The 16,569-nt window shown below is 44.2% G+C and overlaps 1 protein-coding gene across 1 annotated transcript; it reads right to left on the reverse strand.

Moving 5' to 3' along the window:
• Positions 1-7,711: 7,711 nt before the first annotated feature.
• SALL4 (spalt like transcription factor 4) lies at positions 7,712-15,420 on the reverse strand. Its single transcript, XM_003419897.4, has 3 exons — positions 13,082-15,420; positions 11,835-12,115; positions 7,712-8,522 (listed from the first exon to the last, which is right to left on the reverse strand). Exons 1-3 carry the CDS (start codon positions 15,408-15,410, stop codon positions 8,103-8,105), a joined length of 3,030 nt encoding a protein of 1,009 aa, XP_003419945.2. The 5' UTR covers positions 15,411-15,420; the 3' UTR covers positions 7,712-8,102.
• Positions 15,421-16,569: the final 1,149 nt, after the last annotated feature.

Consider the following 16,569-nt stretch of genomic DNA (forward strand, 5'->3'; position numbering starts at 1 on the left):
AAGTTGTGTAAAGGCTCTAGTAAAACTTTATCTCTAACACTAATTCAATCCACTCTTTTTGGATAGAAGGAGGTCTTTGGTTAAGAGCTTTCCACAGGCAACTAGCTAGGATTTAACACTAGTTTGGTAGTATTGTACTCTGAATTATACTCTGTTTTTACCTCCAAAAAGGGTACTAGGAAGTTTAGGGAAATCCACAGAAGGTCCATGTGTTCAAATAGTTGTCACTGAGTACCTACTATGTTCCAGGCACTGGGTTACAGTTGACAAAATGGACACAGCCCATGATTCATGGAGATAACATACTAGCAAAGGTTGCAAAAGACTTTCAAATGGGAAAAACCTAACACACCCTTCCAGGTTACCTGTGCCTTTCATTGCCTTTGAGCTATTTTGTTGTTAGGTGCTTTGAGTTGCTTCCAACTCATAGTGACCCTATGTACAACAGAACAAAACGCTGTCCAGTCCTGTGCCATCCTCACAATCATAGTTAATATTTGAGCTCATTGTTGCAACCACTGTGTCAATCCTTCTCTTTTAGGAACTTCCTCTTTATTGTTGATCTGCTCTCTACTTGGTTTCTACTTTACCAAGTATGACGTCCTAAGCCAAAACAAAACCAAACCCATTCCTGTCATAGCGACCCTATAGGACAGAGGAGAACTGCCCCACAGGGTTTCCAAGAAGCAGCTGGTGGATTCAAAGGGCCCATCTTTAGATTAGCAGCCAAGCTTGGTAAACTGTAGAAAACAGATAGCAATGCAAATTATTCTTGTCCATAGAAATGCAAAGAAATCCCCCCCACCCCACCCCAGTGGAATGCAATTGATTATTGTCCTGTAGATTTTTATCGTTTTCTATTTGTACATTTATTTCTGCATTTCTGATTGCCTGCAGCTTGGGAGTTCTTTTCATTCTCTTTTGACCCAGCTGGAAATCTGTTAATGAAATCTCTGATGCACGTTCATATTATATTTGTATGAGTCAGGATTTTCTTTTTTAAATATTGTGTTTTAACAGCGTAGACAGAAAATAAACCAGTAAACATTTTAGAGAGTGCAGTATGCCAAGCGGATTACAAAACAGCATCGTGTGAAAATGATGTTTGTTTTGTCGTTGCTGTTAATCACCCTTAGTTGGTAAAATTAAGAAGCTGACAACTTTAAGCAGCTCCCTCCCATTTTCTATTTAAAAAAAAAAAAAAACTATCGGCTTGCGGAATCCCAAAGATTAAAAAAAAAACAAACCCATAGCCCTCAAGCCGATTCTGACTCATAGCAACCCTACAGGACAAAGTGGAATTGCTTCATGGGGTTTCCAAGGCTGTAAATCTTCATGGAAGCAGACAACCACATCTTTCTCCTGAATGTCGAAGATTGGTTGGTGGGTTCAAGCCACCAACCAGGGTTCCTCCTATAAAGATTACAGCCAAGCAAACCCTATGGGGCAGTTTTACTGTCACGTGAGAACACTATGAGCCAGAATCCACTTGACAGCACCCGACAACATTCCTTTCAATTTAGTTCTTCTTTACTTTAAAAACAATAGGTTGTTTACTAAAGGTTGGGGAAGTGATAGGGAGAACTGAGGGGAAGAAACCCAAGCCACATTTGGGATGTTCATTCTTCGGTCAGAAAGGTCACTCTCAAACAAACTTTAAGCTTTAAAATGCAGAGCCTGGTGCTTCTTTCAAACACATTTGGAAGGCCTTATCTTAACACCTCCATTGTGAGGCCCGCTTTTGAGAGCTAAATTTTACTTCCTGATCCTCATTTTGACCTAGTTTACCTAATGCTCTATTTTTCTTTTGATATTTAGAAATAGTTGGAATTGGTGACAGCAAAATGATAAAGATCCAAAATGGTTCTCTATTTTTTTTAGGCCAAAATGTACTGTGAGTTTTCATGGATGCCAAGAGCAGAAATGCCTAGACAGCCATCCTTGACCAAAGCAATTGCTTCTTTAGGCCTATTGGATGATTCGAGAACTTTGAAAACCAACTCATTTTCTTTCCTTTAACGGAAATGAGCTCTCCTTGTTTGAAGTGCTTAATGATTTTGTTTGGAAACAGAGAACAGGACTGAAGGACTTGACAGAACCTAGATTATTCCACAAGCAGCAAGTGCTTTTTCTACTGGAAAAATACCTTCCCCTTTCAAAGAACAGGGGCCCTGGTGGTGCAGTGGTTAAGAGCTTGGCAGCTAACCAAAAGGTCGGCAGTTCAAACCCACCAGCTGCTCCTTAGAAACCCTATGAGGCAGTTCTACTCTGTCCTATAGGGTCGCTGAGTCAGAATTGACCTGATGGTCTTCAATTAACAGGAGCCCTGGTGGTGCAGTGATTAAATGCTTGGCAGTTTAAGGTTGGCAGTTCAAACCCGCCTAGCAGCAATCTGCTTCTGTAAGGATTACTGCCTAGGAGACGCTATGCGGCAGTTCTACTCTGTCACATGGGGTCGCTATGAGTTGGAATCGATTCGACAGCAACGGGTTGGGTTATTTTTTTAATGAACACATTATGGGTGCAGAATCCATAAACAGCTCAGTGACCAAACAAGTGACCAAAGAGGGAAGCAAGCAAAGGTGTTAGGTGATATAGCATTTACATCTGAATTTAAATTATCAATACGAGATCAGAAACACGGGTGTAGCCAAACACAGGTCTTTGACGTACTAAAGTGAGCCTCCCGACACCAAGGGCCTGGAACCAGTAGGGTTGCCCCATTTCAATTGTGAAGTCCAATCACAGGCATTTGAATTTCCTGGGGTGTTTGCTGGTGATAGGGATGTGCTTAACACCTGGATTTGAGAATCACAGATAATGGGATGACCCCTGTTGAAACATTCAATTGCTAACAGGACCTTATCTTAAAAGAGGTATGTAGAAAATCCACCTTAAAAATTACCCACTAGGCCTTTCTTTTGCATATATAATATATATATTTTTTAAAGCAAGCAATCAACAATGGTTAGAGGCCAGTGCATGGATGCCCCCTGGTTTATAATCTGCAAAACGCCCAGGTCACCTTCTAGTTTAAAGGCCTTCTGCCTTCTGACCCACATAATCTCCTCCCTCAGTCACACCTGATTGAACCAGAAGCTATCTGATTCAGGATTGAGACAGTCTATCAGACTAGGATAGTGTACATTGTCAGTCAAAAAGAAACAGCAATGGTTTAGAAACAGACTAAGCATTCTCATGATCTGACCACTATGAACCAAATAAATAAACAAAAAAACAAACCTGAGTGGATTTGGACTCAGTGACCCTATAGCACTGACTAGAACTACCCCATAAGGTCTCCAAAACTGTAATCTTTATGGAAGCCACATCTTTCTTCCGCGGAGCAGCTGGTATGCCAACCTTTCAGTTAGCATCCAGAGTGCTTAACCACTGTACCACCAGTGCCCCTAAAAACAAAACCCATTGCTGTTGAGTCGATTCCAACTAATAGGTACCCTATAGGACAGAGTAGAACTGCTCCATAGGATTTCCAAGGGGCTGGTGGATTCAAATTGCTGACTTTTTGGTTAGCAGCCGAGCTCTTAGCCACTGAACCACCAGGGTTCCAAGTATCCCCATTTGCCAGATGAGGTAACAGAGGACCCGTAAGGTACACTTATTTTGCCCTAGGACACCCAACCAATGTGTTAAGCAGGGCCTTTAAACCAATTCTTTTGCAAATGAACCCAGTGACCTCATCATGAACCCATATTTCCCTCACTGATTTGAAACTTCTAATTTTCTGTTTCTTGACTTCCTATGTATGCTGACATGTGTTAAATTTCCTGTTTGGCCTCAAACAATCTGCCGAGTTGTAAACAACAGGTTATGTTGCTTGTGGGAGTTGCCTTTGAAATTCTATTGAAGTGCTTCCGGTAAAAATGCAGATATTTCAGCACCTTCCTTGATGTTGTGGTTTAGCTAAAATGTCACCTGGCTCAACCCGGTGCGGTCGGCCCTAACAGAATGAACAAGGTCTTCCTCATTCCCCACACCCCAATCCCATTCTCCAGGCCTCTGGCAGGGAAGTTCTGCCTGCCAGATGACGTAATGAGGTCCAAGCTCCTCCAAAAGGAGGGGAGCACCCCCTCCCAACAAAGCCATCTCTTGTTCATCCCCCAAGAAGTGACAATTCTTTTCCAGGACTCATCTTTATTTAAACAAACTGTAAAAGAAATTAAAAATTGCCCTAGAGACAATGATCCATGGTGACCCCATGTGTCCCAGAGTGGAATTGCTCCATGGGTTTTCTTGGCTGTAACCTTTACAGCAGCAGGTTGCCAGGCCTTTCTTACACAGCTTTGCTGGGTGGGCTTGAATCACCAACGTTTTAGGTTTGTAGTCGTGTGCAAACAGTTTGCATCACTCAGGGACTTATGCAGGCATTCCAAATTCAGGCATTGAAGTTGGGGGAAGGTGAAAGAGTTGATTCTCAAAGCGACTGTGATAGGCAAAGATTGTGTCACCAAGACGGACCTTTGTTAATTCCTTCAATCACCCATCAAGTATCAAATAAACAGCTCTGAATACACAAAACTACACAAGCAGACAGACAGGTCACAAACAGCAAGGCTAGTTCTGCACCAGCTGGACTGCTGATTGTCTAAGGTTCATAAATTCGAAGATGAGTTGCTACGCTCATGACGGTGGGCTCAAGACCTACTCAAGAGAATTGGCTTCAGAGATTAGGGCCTAGAAAGGAGGCAAACACACAGAGAAACAACAGGTAAGGTATACATGAGAACGTAATGAGTATATCCTTTGTCCTAGTGATCCTTCCAGCAGGAGTTTACTCAGGAAAAGCTAGCAGCAAGGATGATCAACATCATGTATCGATAAAAAAGCTTGGGCAAAACACCACCATTGTCCAACAATAGCTGATTAAGATATTATTACTACAATTTAACAATTAGCCAGAAATGAGTTTTTACCTTGAAAGATGTCTTTCCCTCCCTATTTTAGACATGTACAATGACAGCAATCATTATCAAATATTAATTTGAATCTAGAAAACCATAAAATAGTGGGCTAGTATCAAGAGGAAGAAAGGACGAATATAGTAGATATTTGGAACCAGAGTGTATTTGTTTTTAAGGGAAATTAAGCAAAACTGTAAAGAGCCATGTTCAAGAATTTATCAGATATAAAATCATGTCATATGATTATCAACTGGTTTTAGTTGTAGCTCATTTTAAGTTATTAAACAGGCTTCTCATAAGTTAGGGAAGAATTTTGACTTCAAACAGGAATTTTTCTCTATCATTTTAATTTTTGTTGAAAATAGACACAGTAAGACATACACACCAACTGAGCAATTTCTACATATATAATCCAGTGACATGGTTACATTCTTCAAGTTGTGCAGCCATTTGCACCCTTTTTCTAAGTGTATTAGTTTTTAAATTAAACGCTTTCATTTATATCGTCGAAATGATTGGGTCAGCCCCACTCTCAGAACTAGTATGGTGGCTGCTTCACCCTAAATTACGATAAGTTGAGGTTAAAAGATTGGCAATCTCAGGGATGGGGCACCCGCCTGCAAAGGAAGATGGCACACAAAGAATTCAGGTAAGCAGGTCAGGCCAAAGGCTGCAAAACAATTCCCATTGCTCCCCTGGATTTAAGGCAAGAATCCACTCCAGGACATCCTCCACCTGTAAAGACTCTCCTGGGCTCTGATGCAGGTTCTTGGTTTTTGCCATTGGGCTCTCAGAGACCAAGGCAGTTGAAGGAGAGCACTGACCTGGTTTTGCCGTAGTTCCTCTGCCTCCCTGAGAATCTTCCCTTGGAATTAACGGCCTCCCCTCAGTCCCTTCTACGCAGTATGAGATGGCAGAAATAAATGTTCTCCTCTGCCAACGCACCTGCACCAAGCTGAGATGTAGGGTAACCTAGAACGTGGTAAGCATTCTACAGCCACAAATTCTCTAGGATGAGACTGTTGCTGTTAGCGGCCACAATGGCCTGATCTGCACCAATCCTGGGGAACCCATGCCCACGAGTGGCTGCAAATCAGACCATCATGAGTCACAGGGTTTTCTTTGGCTGATTTTCAGCAGACCACCAGGCCTTTCCTCCTAGTCTGGAAGCTCAGCCGAAACCTGCTCAGCATCATAGAAACACACCAGCCTCCACTGACAGGTGATGGCTAAATGTGAGGTGCATTGGCCAGAAATCAAACCTGGGCCTCCCACATGCAAGGGGAGAATCCTACCACTGAATCACCAATGCCCCCATAGAATACAATTATTGTATGAGGAATGTGAATCCTTAGAAAGACACCAAGCAGCAGGCAGAGTAGTTTCTGCATGCTTGCAACGTGGGTAAATACAGATGTAACCAGATATGAGTTCTAGCCTCTAGAACCTGAGGGTCACAGGGTGGCTGGGAATGATTGCCAAGTTCAGATTCTCAGGTACAGGGCAGAGACTACCAGAAAAACTTACATAGACACCTGGTGGGGGGAAAAAAAAAATTCAGATTTATTCTCCGACAGCATCAGCAGGTACAACTACAGGGGCTTCTCCGTAGATCATACATTCACAAGGCATTATTAGCTTGACAGCCTCTGGCGTGTTCTCTGTAACAATATCCACTTCAGTGTAAACAGGTATTATTATTGTGGTCACTTCCAATTCCAGAAGGAAAGGCACAACTTGGCAAAACAAAAGCAACACTTTTTTGGATCCTAAAAGGTCAGGTGCAGTAACTAAAGAGACAAACTTTTGGTAACAGTCTTGATCCACATTTCAATGTGTGGGCCTTCCACATTGAGGGGAAAGGTTTCTCTGCCCAAAAGTTAAGGTCTTTCTTTCTCCCTCCTCATTAAACCCTTAGAACAACATTTCCTCGTTCACTTAATATTATGACATATACAAAAGGGATTAAAACAAAAATCACAAAAACATCCTGAATGTCCAACTGCTCCCACTAATACATCAACTCTTAGGTTTAAGACAGGGCCTGGGAACAGTTCAGCGGTCATAAAAATAGGAAAATAGACTATGACTACAAAAATAAAAAATAAATGAGGTAGATAAATTAAAGCTTTCATACCCAGGACTCGCCTGCTCCACCTTCGCAGCCTTCACGGAATACACAGAAGAAAAAAAACTCTTCATCATTAGTTGGTGTAAGTCACCAAGGAAAAAAAAAAAAGGGTATGTGAACCTATAATAAGAAATAGGCCTCCGAATGAGTTTCGACTCCAGAATGAAAACCTGGTTCTTCAAGAGAATGGAGTAGGCACTGGGGAGCTAAATGATATCACCTGAGATCCCCCTGTACAGGCACCCACCTGTCCTTCTTGTGTTCAGGAAGACAAGGCATCCGGAATGCATGGGGAACGCGCTGGCACTCTTGAGGCTCCAAATGAACTGTATTTAAATAAGCAGCAACATACACATGGATTCCCTAAGGACTAAGGTAAGTCCGTTTGAGGGCATCCCACTTATCTAAGGTTCTAAGGTTGAAGGAATTTTCTAATTCTACAACCTTAGATTTTACAGAAAAACAGTACATTCAAAAAAAGAAAAAAAAAAAAAAAAACAAGATGGATGCAGGATTGGGGGCTTAACAAAACAGGTCTTTAAGACAAGCTGGCAGACCTGGTCCATTTACCCGCATAAACAGTAATGTAAGTATACAGTACTCCCCCACCTCCCCCAATTAGGTTAAGTAGTTGTCTTTTCCACTGTGGTTCATTAAGTTCGAAGGGTTCCACCTTGAAAGCGCTGACAGTCTTTGGAAATAGTTCCTCTAGGTTGTACAAAGATTTTATATACAAAGTTTGTCGCAAGTAACAAAGCTACTTTGCAAGACCCGCTTCTTTCCAAAATTAAAACACACAAAAATACTAGTCTGTATTTGTTTTGGTATGAACTTTTTCTTTGTTTTCTGCAAAGCAGCATAGCAACAACGTGATTGTAAGGACTGCCCACGGTTGCGGTCACCAAGATAAACATGTTTGCATGTTGGGAAGGAGAAAAAAACAAAAAAGAATCACAGGAGATGAGGTGGGTTAATTAAAAAAAAAAAAAGATTCTAGAGATTTTCACTTTTGTCTACATTTCTCCTTCAGTGTGACTTCTGCCTTTGTCTTAGCTGACCGCAATCTTGTTTTCTTCCAAGAAGTGAGGGAACTGGTGTGTTGGGACGCTGTCGGTTGCTACTGGCTTCTCCACATCAGCACTGATACTCGACTGGGAACCATCCATCTTGGAGGTGGTGGTGTTATTCACAACAGAGCTGGCACCCAGGGACACAGGGAGGGTAGGGATCCCGCCACTCTGGATCACCGAGATCTCGTTGGTCTTCAGGGCCAAACCGCCATTGAGCATGGCGGTGTACTGGTTCCACACGACAGGGTCCACGTTCACCGCAGGGGCCCGGATTTCCTTGGGAAACATTTCGGAGACCCTCTTCCCATCCGTACCCAACAAAGCCATGGTGTTCTCGATGGCCAGCTTCCTTCCACGGCGTGCTGAGTTATTGTTCGCCCCGTGTGTCATATAGTGAACCTATTGGGACAAGGATAAGAAGGTCTTCATCAAAAACACTGAACTGATTGAAGTTGGCAAGCTATATTCAGTCTGAATGTAGGTTTGGGTCTACCAGTCTTCCAGCGTAACTTACACAGTGAAACCTGTGAGAGCAGGAACTCGACGGGGCTGCCTTGTTTTCCAGATCTTGCAAGTTTTCTGCCTTTGACAGGGAACAGTTCGCCACTTTTCTCCCACTGTCTATTCATGGAAAGTATTTGAGTTTTCCTTCTCTGACAGGTTTCTGCCCTACACGGGTTCTGACTTTTGCAGGCTTTACTGTATTTTAAAAATTAAAGACTTCGCATTTTTAAAAAAGCTAGATGCCTGCTGTCTTGAGAAATTAGATGATCTCGCGATATCACACCCACATTCCTGCCTAAAGCTGAGTAAAAGCAACTGAGGTCAAGTTCACACCTTTTAATTTGTCCCAGTCCCACTATTCATGTGTGGACCTATTTTGTGAACACCTACTATGTGCCAGGCATAGTTCTCGGGGGTAGGGCTAAGAATTCTGAACACCACACAGACCCACACAGAAGATAAAATATCTGAGTTGGATATTAAAGTATAGCTTTGCAAAGTGTTCTCACTGGGGAAAATGAGGCAAGTAAACAAGACCTCTCTGCATTATATCTTACTGCATGTGAATCTACAACATCTCAATAAAAACTTTCAATTAAAAAATAATCTGTGAAGAAACCAGTTGCTGGGTTAAGAGGAGAGGGCTGACCACAAGTTAAATGGATAATACATCGATGATGGCTACAGAGGGAAATATTGTTTTAGGAAGGCTACAGAGGGCCACAGAAGCAGCGGGGCATGAATGCTACTTTATGTAGGGTAATAAGGAGGCGGCCTGACTGCCGTAAATTGTCAAAAAAAAAGACAGTTCACGGTAAAGGTTATACTCTTTTAAATTTGGGAGTAGGTACACAGTATTCATTCATTTGCACTATAGTATTTTATGTCTTATCATACATGTGGAAACCCTGGTGGCGCAGTGGTTAAGTGCTACGGCTGCTAACCAAAAAGTCAGCAGTTTGAATCCGCCAGGCGCTCCTTGGAAACTCTATGGGGCAGTTCTACTCTGTCCTATAGGGTTGCTATGAGTTGGAATCGACTCGACAGCAGTGGGTTTGGTTTGGTTTCATACATGTATAATCAATTCTCATTATTCATGGTAGTTGGGGGTTCTATAAATTCACCATGAACACTGAATTAAAAAATACTGAATTACTGTCCTTAGGGGAAACACAGGGTTATATCCTATGAGCCTCTGGTTACAACATTTACATCAATAGTTCAAAACATAAACTTCATTGTATTGTGTTTCTGTCCAAAGACACCTTATTTAGAGGGCCACCTTGTTTTATCCTCAGCTGGGCAGAGCTCGTGTTGTGGAGTTACAAATAAAATTTCGCGAGTGAGTAGGTAAGTCTGCAAACACAGGGATCTGTGAAGAATGACAATTGACTGTACCTACTGCTTCTTAAGCAGGGCCTGCTCTCCTCAGTTATTTTTCCTGCCCGGCTTCCAAGTTTCCAACTCCTTTTCAGGTTCTTATTTAAGAATGTGTGAGGTACTGGGCTTTCCAGGCATCCTCACTTCATCTTTACTGACTTTAGGAAGTTACCAGTTACTGTTCCATGGGGATCAGGTAGAAGCGACTTGCTGTTAATCACTGTAACAAGCTGTTAACTACTGTAATAATAACAGTTAATACTTAATGTGACCTTCAGGCATAATTTGCAACATTTCGCTAACACAACTCATTAATCCAAGACAACCCTGAGGTCATCATTACCATTATCCTCATGTTATTGTTGTTGTGTGCTGTCAGGTCACAGCAACCCTATGGGATAAAGTAGGATTGCTCCACAGGGTTCTCTAGGCTGTAATCTTTATGGGGGCAGATCGTCAGCTCTTTTCTCCTGTGGAGCCCCTGGTGGGTTCAAACCACCAACCTTTCAGTTAGCAGCAGAGTGCTTAACTACTGCACCATCCTCATGTTATGGATGGGGAAGTGAGGCCCAGCAAGCCATCATCCCAAAGCCACTCGTCTAACAACAGCAGTGCTGGCCTTGCACCCAGTCTGACTTCAGGTGCTGCGAGTGAATTAAGCTTTGTACTTCTCCAAGTCAGTATTAGACAGACATTAACTTCATTTCCTCCCCTGACCTTTTTGTAAAGTAGGTTAAAAAATTTTAAGTATATTGTTTTTGTAATGATATTTTTAATCTTTAAAATGGTATATTGTTCTTTGGTCAACTTTAATGAAATTTTCAACCTTTATTCTAACTTTAAAGAATTCTACTAGTCCACCCGTTAGAAGGTGGAAACAAGATCCAGAGAGGGCACATGCCTTCACCTAGGGTCACATAGCAAAGCAATGGCAGAGCCAAAACGAAAACCCATCCTTCCTCTCTTCCCACCCAGTGTTCTTACACTGGCAGCTTTTGACCCTTTACGCCAGGCACCTGCCTGCCCTAGGGCTTTGCACTGTCCACTCCCTCTTCCTTTCCTAGGTAAAATCTTAGGTGGACCCAACTTGTAACCACAATATACAGTAAACCTGCAAAAGCCAGAAGCCATGTTAAGAGATGGAAAACTAAAAATATTTTCCACTAAATAAAGAGTGACAGAAAAATTATTACTGTGCACCTGTTAAAGGTGGGAAACCTGAGAGACCCGGAAAAAACAAGGCAGTCCCGTCGAGTTCCGGCTCTCACGGGTTTCATGGTATAAACCACTCTAGTGGAAGGAAAAAAGAGAAGGACTCAATTGCTCACTTTGTGAAAGCATGGCTGATAGCCTGAAAGCTTTCTTTAAGAAATAACTCAGTGGTATTTATCACACACATATTTAGCTCACGGTTATTTATTTCAACTTAGCAGGCTATGAAAACAAACACCAACATACAGGGCTGCCACTAAGCCAGGCATAAAGGCCAATCCATACATATGGCTCAATCCTACCTGACAACACCTGACAAAAATCATGTATGTTTCCAGATTCTATTTCATACATCCACTTGACTACTGTTTGAAGATACTACGCTCTGCACCAACACTGGAGGGAAGGCTACCCATGCTGGACTTACTAAGAGACAAGAACATAAACGAGAACCAGTTCTTTTAAAAAAAAAAAAAAAAATTGTGTTTTTTCCAAGAGACAGCTATGAGATTTGACTGTACACCCCTTTGGGTCTTCATAGAAGCATTCGTCATGGAAAACGACCCTAAAGAGATGTCCAACAACCAACCCTGCTGAAAGTGACAAGAAACCCACCTTCAAGTTGCCTTTGGTGGTAAACGCGCGCCCACATACGTTGCACACAAAAGGCTTCTCTCCTGTGTGGGTGCGCTCATGAATCTGAAGGGCACTGGCGGATGAGAAATTCTTCCCACAGCGTGTGCAGCCATGTTGCTTGGCCTGCCGGCGTGGCTGGACTGCTAACAAAGGTGTCATGCTTGGGGACAGGGTTGAGGGTCCAACAAAAGCACCAGGAACTTCAACTTTGACATAAGCTGGCTGGGTTCGGATGAACGCTGGTGGCAGACTGCTCCGACCTAGGTGTGCAAAAGAAAGAAAAATCCAAGCCATTATTATCCAACACTCAATTCATTCTTCAAACCAAAACAGAGCTTTAAAACAACGGCCCACTAGTTTAAGAGCCTGGAAATGGCTTACAGGAAATTAAATTTACACATGGGAAGCAGCTTGCCTGCACAAATAACAATGACTCAAACATGAAAACGTACCCTTTCGTTCCCGTGTAAAGTTATGGGCAACAAAGACTTTTGAATTTCTGTGTAAGACAGTTACCTTTAAAGTGTGCCCAGATACCATGTTTGATTCTAAGATGCAGCTGTCCCCCAGTTTCATCACGAATGACATCACGGGATACCCCACATTTGGTATGTACATTTAAAATGGGTTAGATTATTTTTCCACTCGAGTTATAATCCGTGAACCCTACGTTAGAATGGGACTTTGAGATCCAAGAATTATGACTTATCTTGGTGGCCAAAATGCAGTGCCCACTTTCTTGAAGATTCTTTTACTGGAGGTTATTTAAGATACCCACACAAACCCCAAAAGACTCAAAGACAAAATAAAAACCAACAAAAATTATACCATCCATACCGAATTTACATTAACCATTATAAATAAAGCATGCTTAGTACCCGAATAGAGGCAGTCACAGTGAAACCTGTGAGAGCAGGAACTTGGGGGGACTGCCTTGTTCTTCTGTGTCTTGAAGTTTTCCACTTTTCTATCGCTTTCTATTTAGTGGAAAATACTTGTTTCCCTTCTCTGACAGGTTTCCACCTTACACGGGTTCCAGCTTTCACAGGTTTTACTGCATTATATCCCCTCTACCCAGAAGCAAAAAAAAAAAAAAAATTGGCAAAGCAAAGACTAATTCTCCTAAAATAGAACTGCTTCGTATCATACTGTCAAGTTCAAGCCAGGTTCCTCTTTGATGACCTTGCGCCCAAAATGGACATAAGTTAAATCCAAACTTCTCTCACCTTCCGTCTCACTGCGGCTGACCTCGGCGTTCTCTGCTTTGCCTCCAGCATCAGGAGACTTGGACTTGACGCTTTCTGCCTGGCTGTTGGCTGGAGAGATTGCTTGGAAGGACGTGGTTTCCAGGGCTTCTGGACTTCGGCTCTGATACTCCTGGTCTTCCATCACTGAGGATGAGTCATTAGTCATGCCATCACTCTCCACCGAACTGTTTTCCCGGCTGCTCTGCCGCTGCAGGCCAAGAGGGGCATGACCCATTTTCCCTGGGGCATCTAGGGACGCCATCATGGAGAACCCTAGCGTTGGTGATGCTGAGTGAATGTTGGGGAGAGACATGGCGACCTTGGATGAGCTACTGGGAGCATCCTGGGAGCTGACTTCATCTACATCGATGCTTTCAACAACATCATCAAGGCAAATGGCACCTGTGCTGCCATTCTCACTGACCATCATCGGCTTGGTGCCCGTAAAGTCACAGGGGCTCTCAGGCAGGGGTGTGTTGGGAATCTGACCACCCATGTGCATCCGGATATGTTGCTGCAACATGACGGCGTTGGTAAACTTCTTCTGGCAGATGGGACATGAGTGCTGCGTCTTGATGGATGTGTTGGTTCGGTGAACCCCGAGGTGTGTCTTCAGATTGCCTTTGGTGGAGAACGCTCGGCCGCAGATCTTACACTGGAACGGTCTCTCCCCGGTGTGGGTGCGGTAATGCATTTTGAGGGAACTTTGGCAGCTTAAGACACGGTGGCAAATGAGACATTCGTTGGGGTCAGAGGTGGCCTTGTCAATGTTCTCTACCAGCTGCTGCAATTTCAATGTCTCTGACCCTGGCTCAGGGGTCCCACTCCCTGGGAAGCCACCAACCCTTGGGGCATTATGGTTGGGTCCCACCCCAGGTAGTGTAGTTCCACCCTCACCTTCTGGCGAAGGCCCAGGCTGCAAGTCGTTGGGCAACAGGCCACCCATGAGGTCTCTGGGGTTAGTCCCTGAAGGCAGAGTTTGAGGTAGCCCTGCAGAGGGGGTCCCCGGTACAAGGACAGGTTTGCTGTCTAGGGAGATGCTCGATTCATCTACCGGGACAGATACGGAGACTGCATAGGGAATCCCATTGCCTGCTGCCATTTTGTCCTGGAACTCAGCAAACAGCTGGGGGTTTGCCTTCACCTGGGGATGTCGATGAAAGTGCACCTTGAGGTTGCCCTTGGTGGTGAACCGGTGGCCACAGACAGAGCATATGAAGGGTCTCTCTCCAGTATGGGAGCGGAGGTGGATCTGCAAGGAGCTATCGGTCCCAAAAACCTTGCTACAGTACTTACACTTGTGCTTGAAGAGGCTGGCCTCGTCTTTGGATTTGACTTCCACTGCGGAGATGTTCAGTGGCTTTCCTTTCCCTTTCTTGGATGGATCCAACGCCACTGTTGAGAAAGGGCTCTGAAAGAGCACTGAGCCTGGAGCCTGAGGTAGCAAAGCACTGGGAAGGCGTGACATGACGTTTGGGAGCACCCGTGTCCCATCTGGCTTCAGGGCAAACGGCGTCAGCCCCTGGGACACAGAGCTGGCGGCGGAAGGGATGTTGGTGTGAGGTAGCTTGGCTTGTTTCAAGGAGTCCAGAGACAGAGGCTGGCCTCCAGCTTTTTGGCTGAGCAAAGCCACAGCAGCAGAAACTTGCTGGGACACGTGGCTGCCTAACGTCTTCAGGGTGTCAGCGCCCGCTACGCCAGAGTGGAGGGCGTGGGAGGCCCACATGTTGACCTGGATGCGGATCTGCTCCGTGAGCTGGATCTGCTGTAGCTGCTGCTGCTGTAGGCACAGGATTTGCTCAAGGACCCATGGGATGCTGTTGGCACCGGGCAGGGGGGCTGGCAGAGCATCGGCGCTCCGCTGATTCACGGCCACCTTGGTGCCCCGTAGTGCTTGTAAAGTCACATTAGTGTTTGCAACTTTGCCTTTGGGTAAATAGCTTATGTCCTGCGGTGTGGGTGGCAAGGCCGCCTCTGTCTTTAAGTATACTACAGACTCCGACCCTGGCTTCTCTTTCAGGTCCCCTGAGCTGCCACTGTTCTCCATGTGACCGTCCTTACTGCTTGGACTATGTGGCTGGTGGCTAAGCACAGCTCCAGAAAAGTCTTCAGAAGGCACTGGCCCCTCACTGTCATTCATGATGAGCACAGGTGGGTTTTTAGTGCAATTTTTCTTATGTTCTAAGAACTCTGAGATGCTAAAGAACTCTGCACAGCATTTCTCACAGACATGGGTGTCCTCGCGACGAAGCCGCTTCGCTGCTGCTTCATCTCCCTTCACTTCGTCCTCGCTCCCTGGGTGGTTCATTGGAGCACCTGTGACAACAGAAAGACACGACAGCTAAGCACTCTGCCCAGAGAGAGAGGAAATGGAGGTGGTTTCTTGGGAAGCACAACAGCAACTCACAACGTAACAGCAGTCCTTGTCACCTGTGTCCCAACAGATACAAGACTGTATAAGTCATCCAAAGACACAGAATGAACTAACCACGTATTAAAACCATCCTTATTCAAACCCTCTGTGAAATGAAATTCAAGTGGTCAATGAAAATGACATTGGAAAGCTGTTCAAATAGTACCCTGTCTGGGACCTTCACAAGTAAATTTGCAGTTAATCAGTCATTCAACCAATTTAATGAGCCACTACCTTCCAGGGACCAGGGATGATCAAGAGTTCCATTATCAAAACATGATCCTGTTGCCATCAAGTCAATTCTGACTCATAGCAACCCTATAAGACAGAGTGGATCTACCCAGTAACAAAGACTGTAATAGTTACAGACGCTTACTGCCGCCGTTTTTCTACTGATGGAGTAAATGCTGGGTTTCAGCTGTCAACCTATCATGTGGCCACTGAGCACTTAACCACTGCACCACCAGGACTCCTTATCAAACCACGATGGCAGTACTGAAATCATGGAAGATACAGACAACAGAACACTGGGTGAACTTAGACAGGGAGGCCCAGAAAACACAAACATGGACCTTGTTCCTGCGATGTCCTCAAACATGGAGAAACCTAAGAAAAGATGCAATGTTGTCCAAGGAAGGCACGACCACAGAGACGCACCTGAATGGAAAGAGGGCCAGGAAGGATGGAATTCACACTGTCACGTTCATTTGCAACTTTCATGTCTGTTACAATGAGAGGTACTTCCCTGAAATTAAATACGTAAAAAATTAAACATAGTCCTATTTTGGGCAAAAGTTATATTCCTAAAAGTGACTGGTTCACCAACTTTGTAATTGGGGCCTATTTGCCTATGGAAAGTGTCAGTGTAAGCCTATATATTAACAGGCTTCAGGACCATGCTGTACCCCACAATGCCTGGGTCCTGGGTATAAGAAGTTGGGTGGAGGGTCTCTCATCTTCCTACTCTCCTGTTAGGTCCATCTCACCACTAAAAAAATCAATGAAGCCCCCAGGTCCCAGGACCGAGGGGTCTAGGCACATCTGAAACCCACCA

Source organism: Loxodonta africana, chromosome 24 (assembly GCF_030014295.1).
Source record: "Loxodonta africana isolate mLoxAfr1 chromosome 24, mLoxAfr1.hap2, whole genome shotgun sequence".
Taxonomy (NCBI): domain Eukaryota; kingdom Metazoa; phylum Chordata; class Mammalia; order Proboscidea; family Elephantidae; genus Loxodonta; species Loxodonta africana.

Coding starts and splice junctions, on each gene's coding strand:
- SALL4 (XM_003419897.4), bottom strand. CDS start 15,410: ATGAACCACCCAGGGAGCGAGGACGAAGTGAAGGGAGATGAAGCAGCA. Junction 12,116..13,081: donor CAGCCGCAGTGAGACGGAAG/GTGAGAGAAGTT, acceptor TTGCACACCTAG/GTCGGAGCAGTCTGCCACCA. Junction 8,523..11,834: donor CCACCAAAGGCAACTTGAAG/GTGGGTTTCTTG, acceptor TTGTCCCAATAG/GTTCACTATATGACACACGG.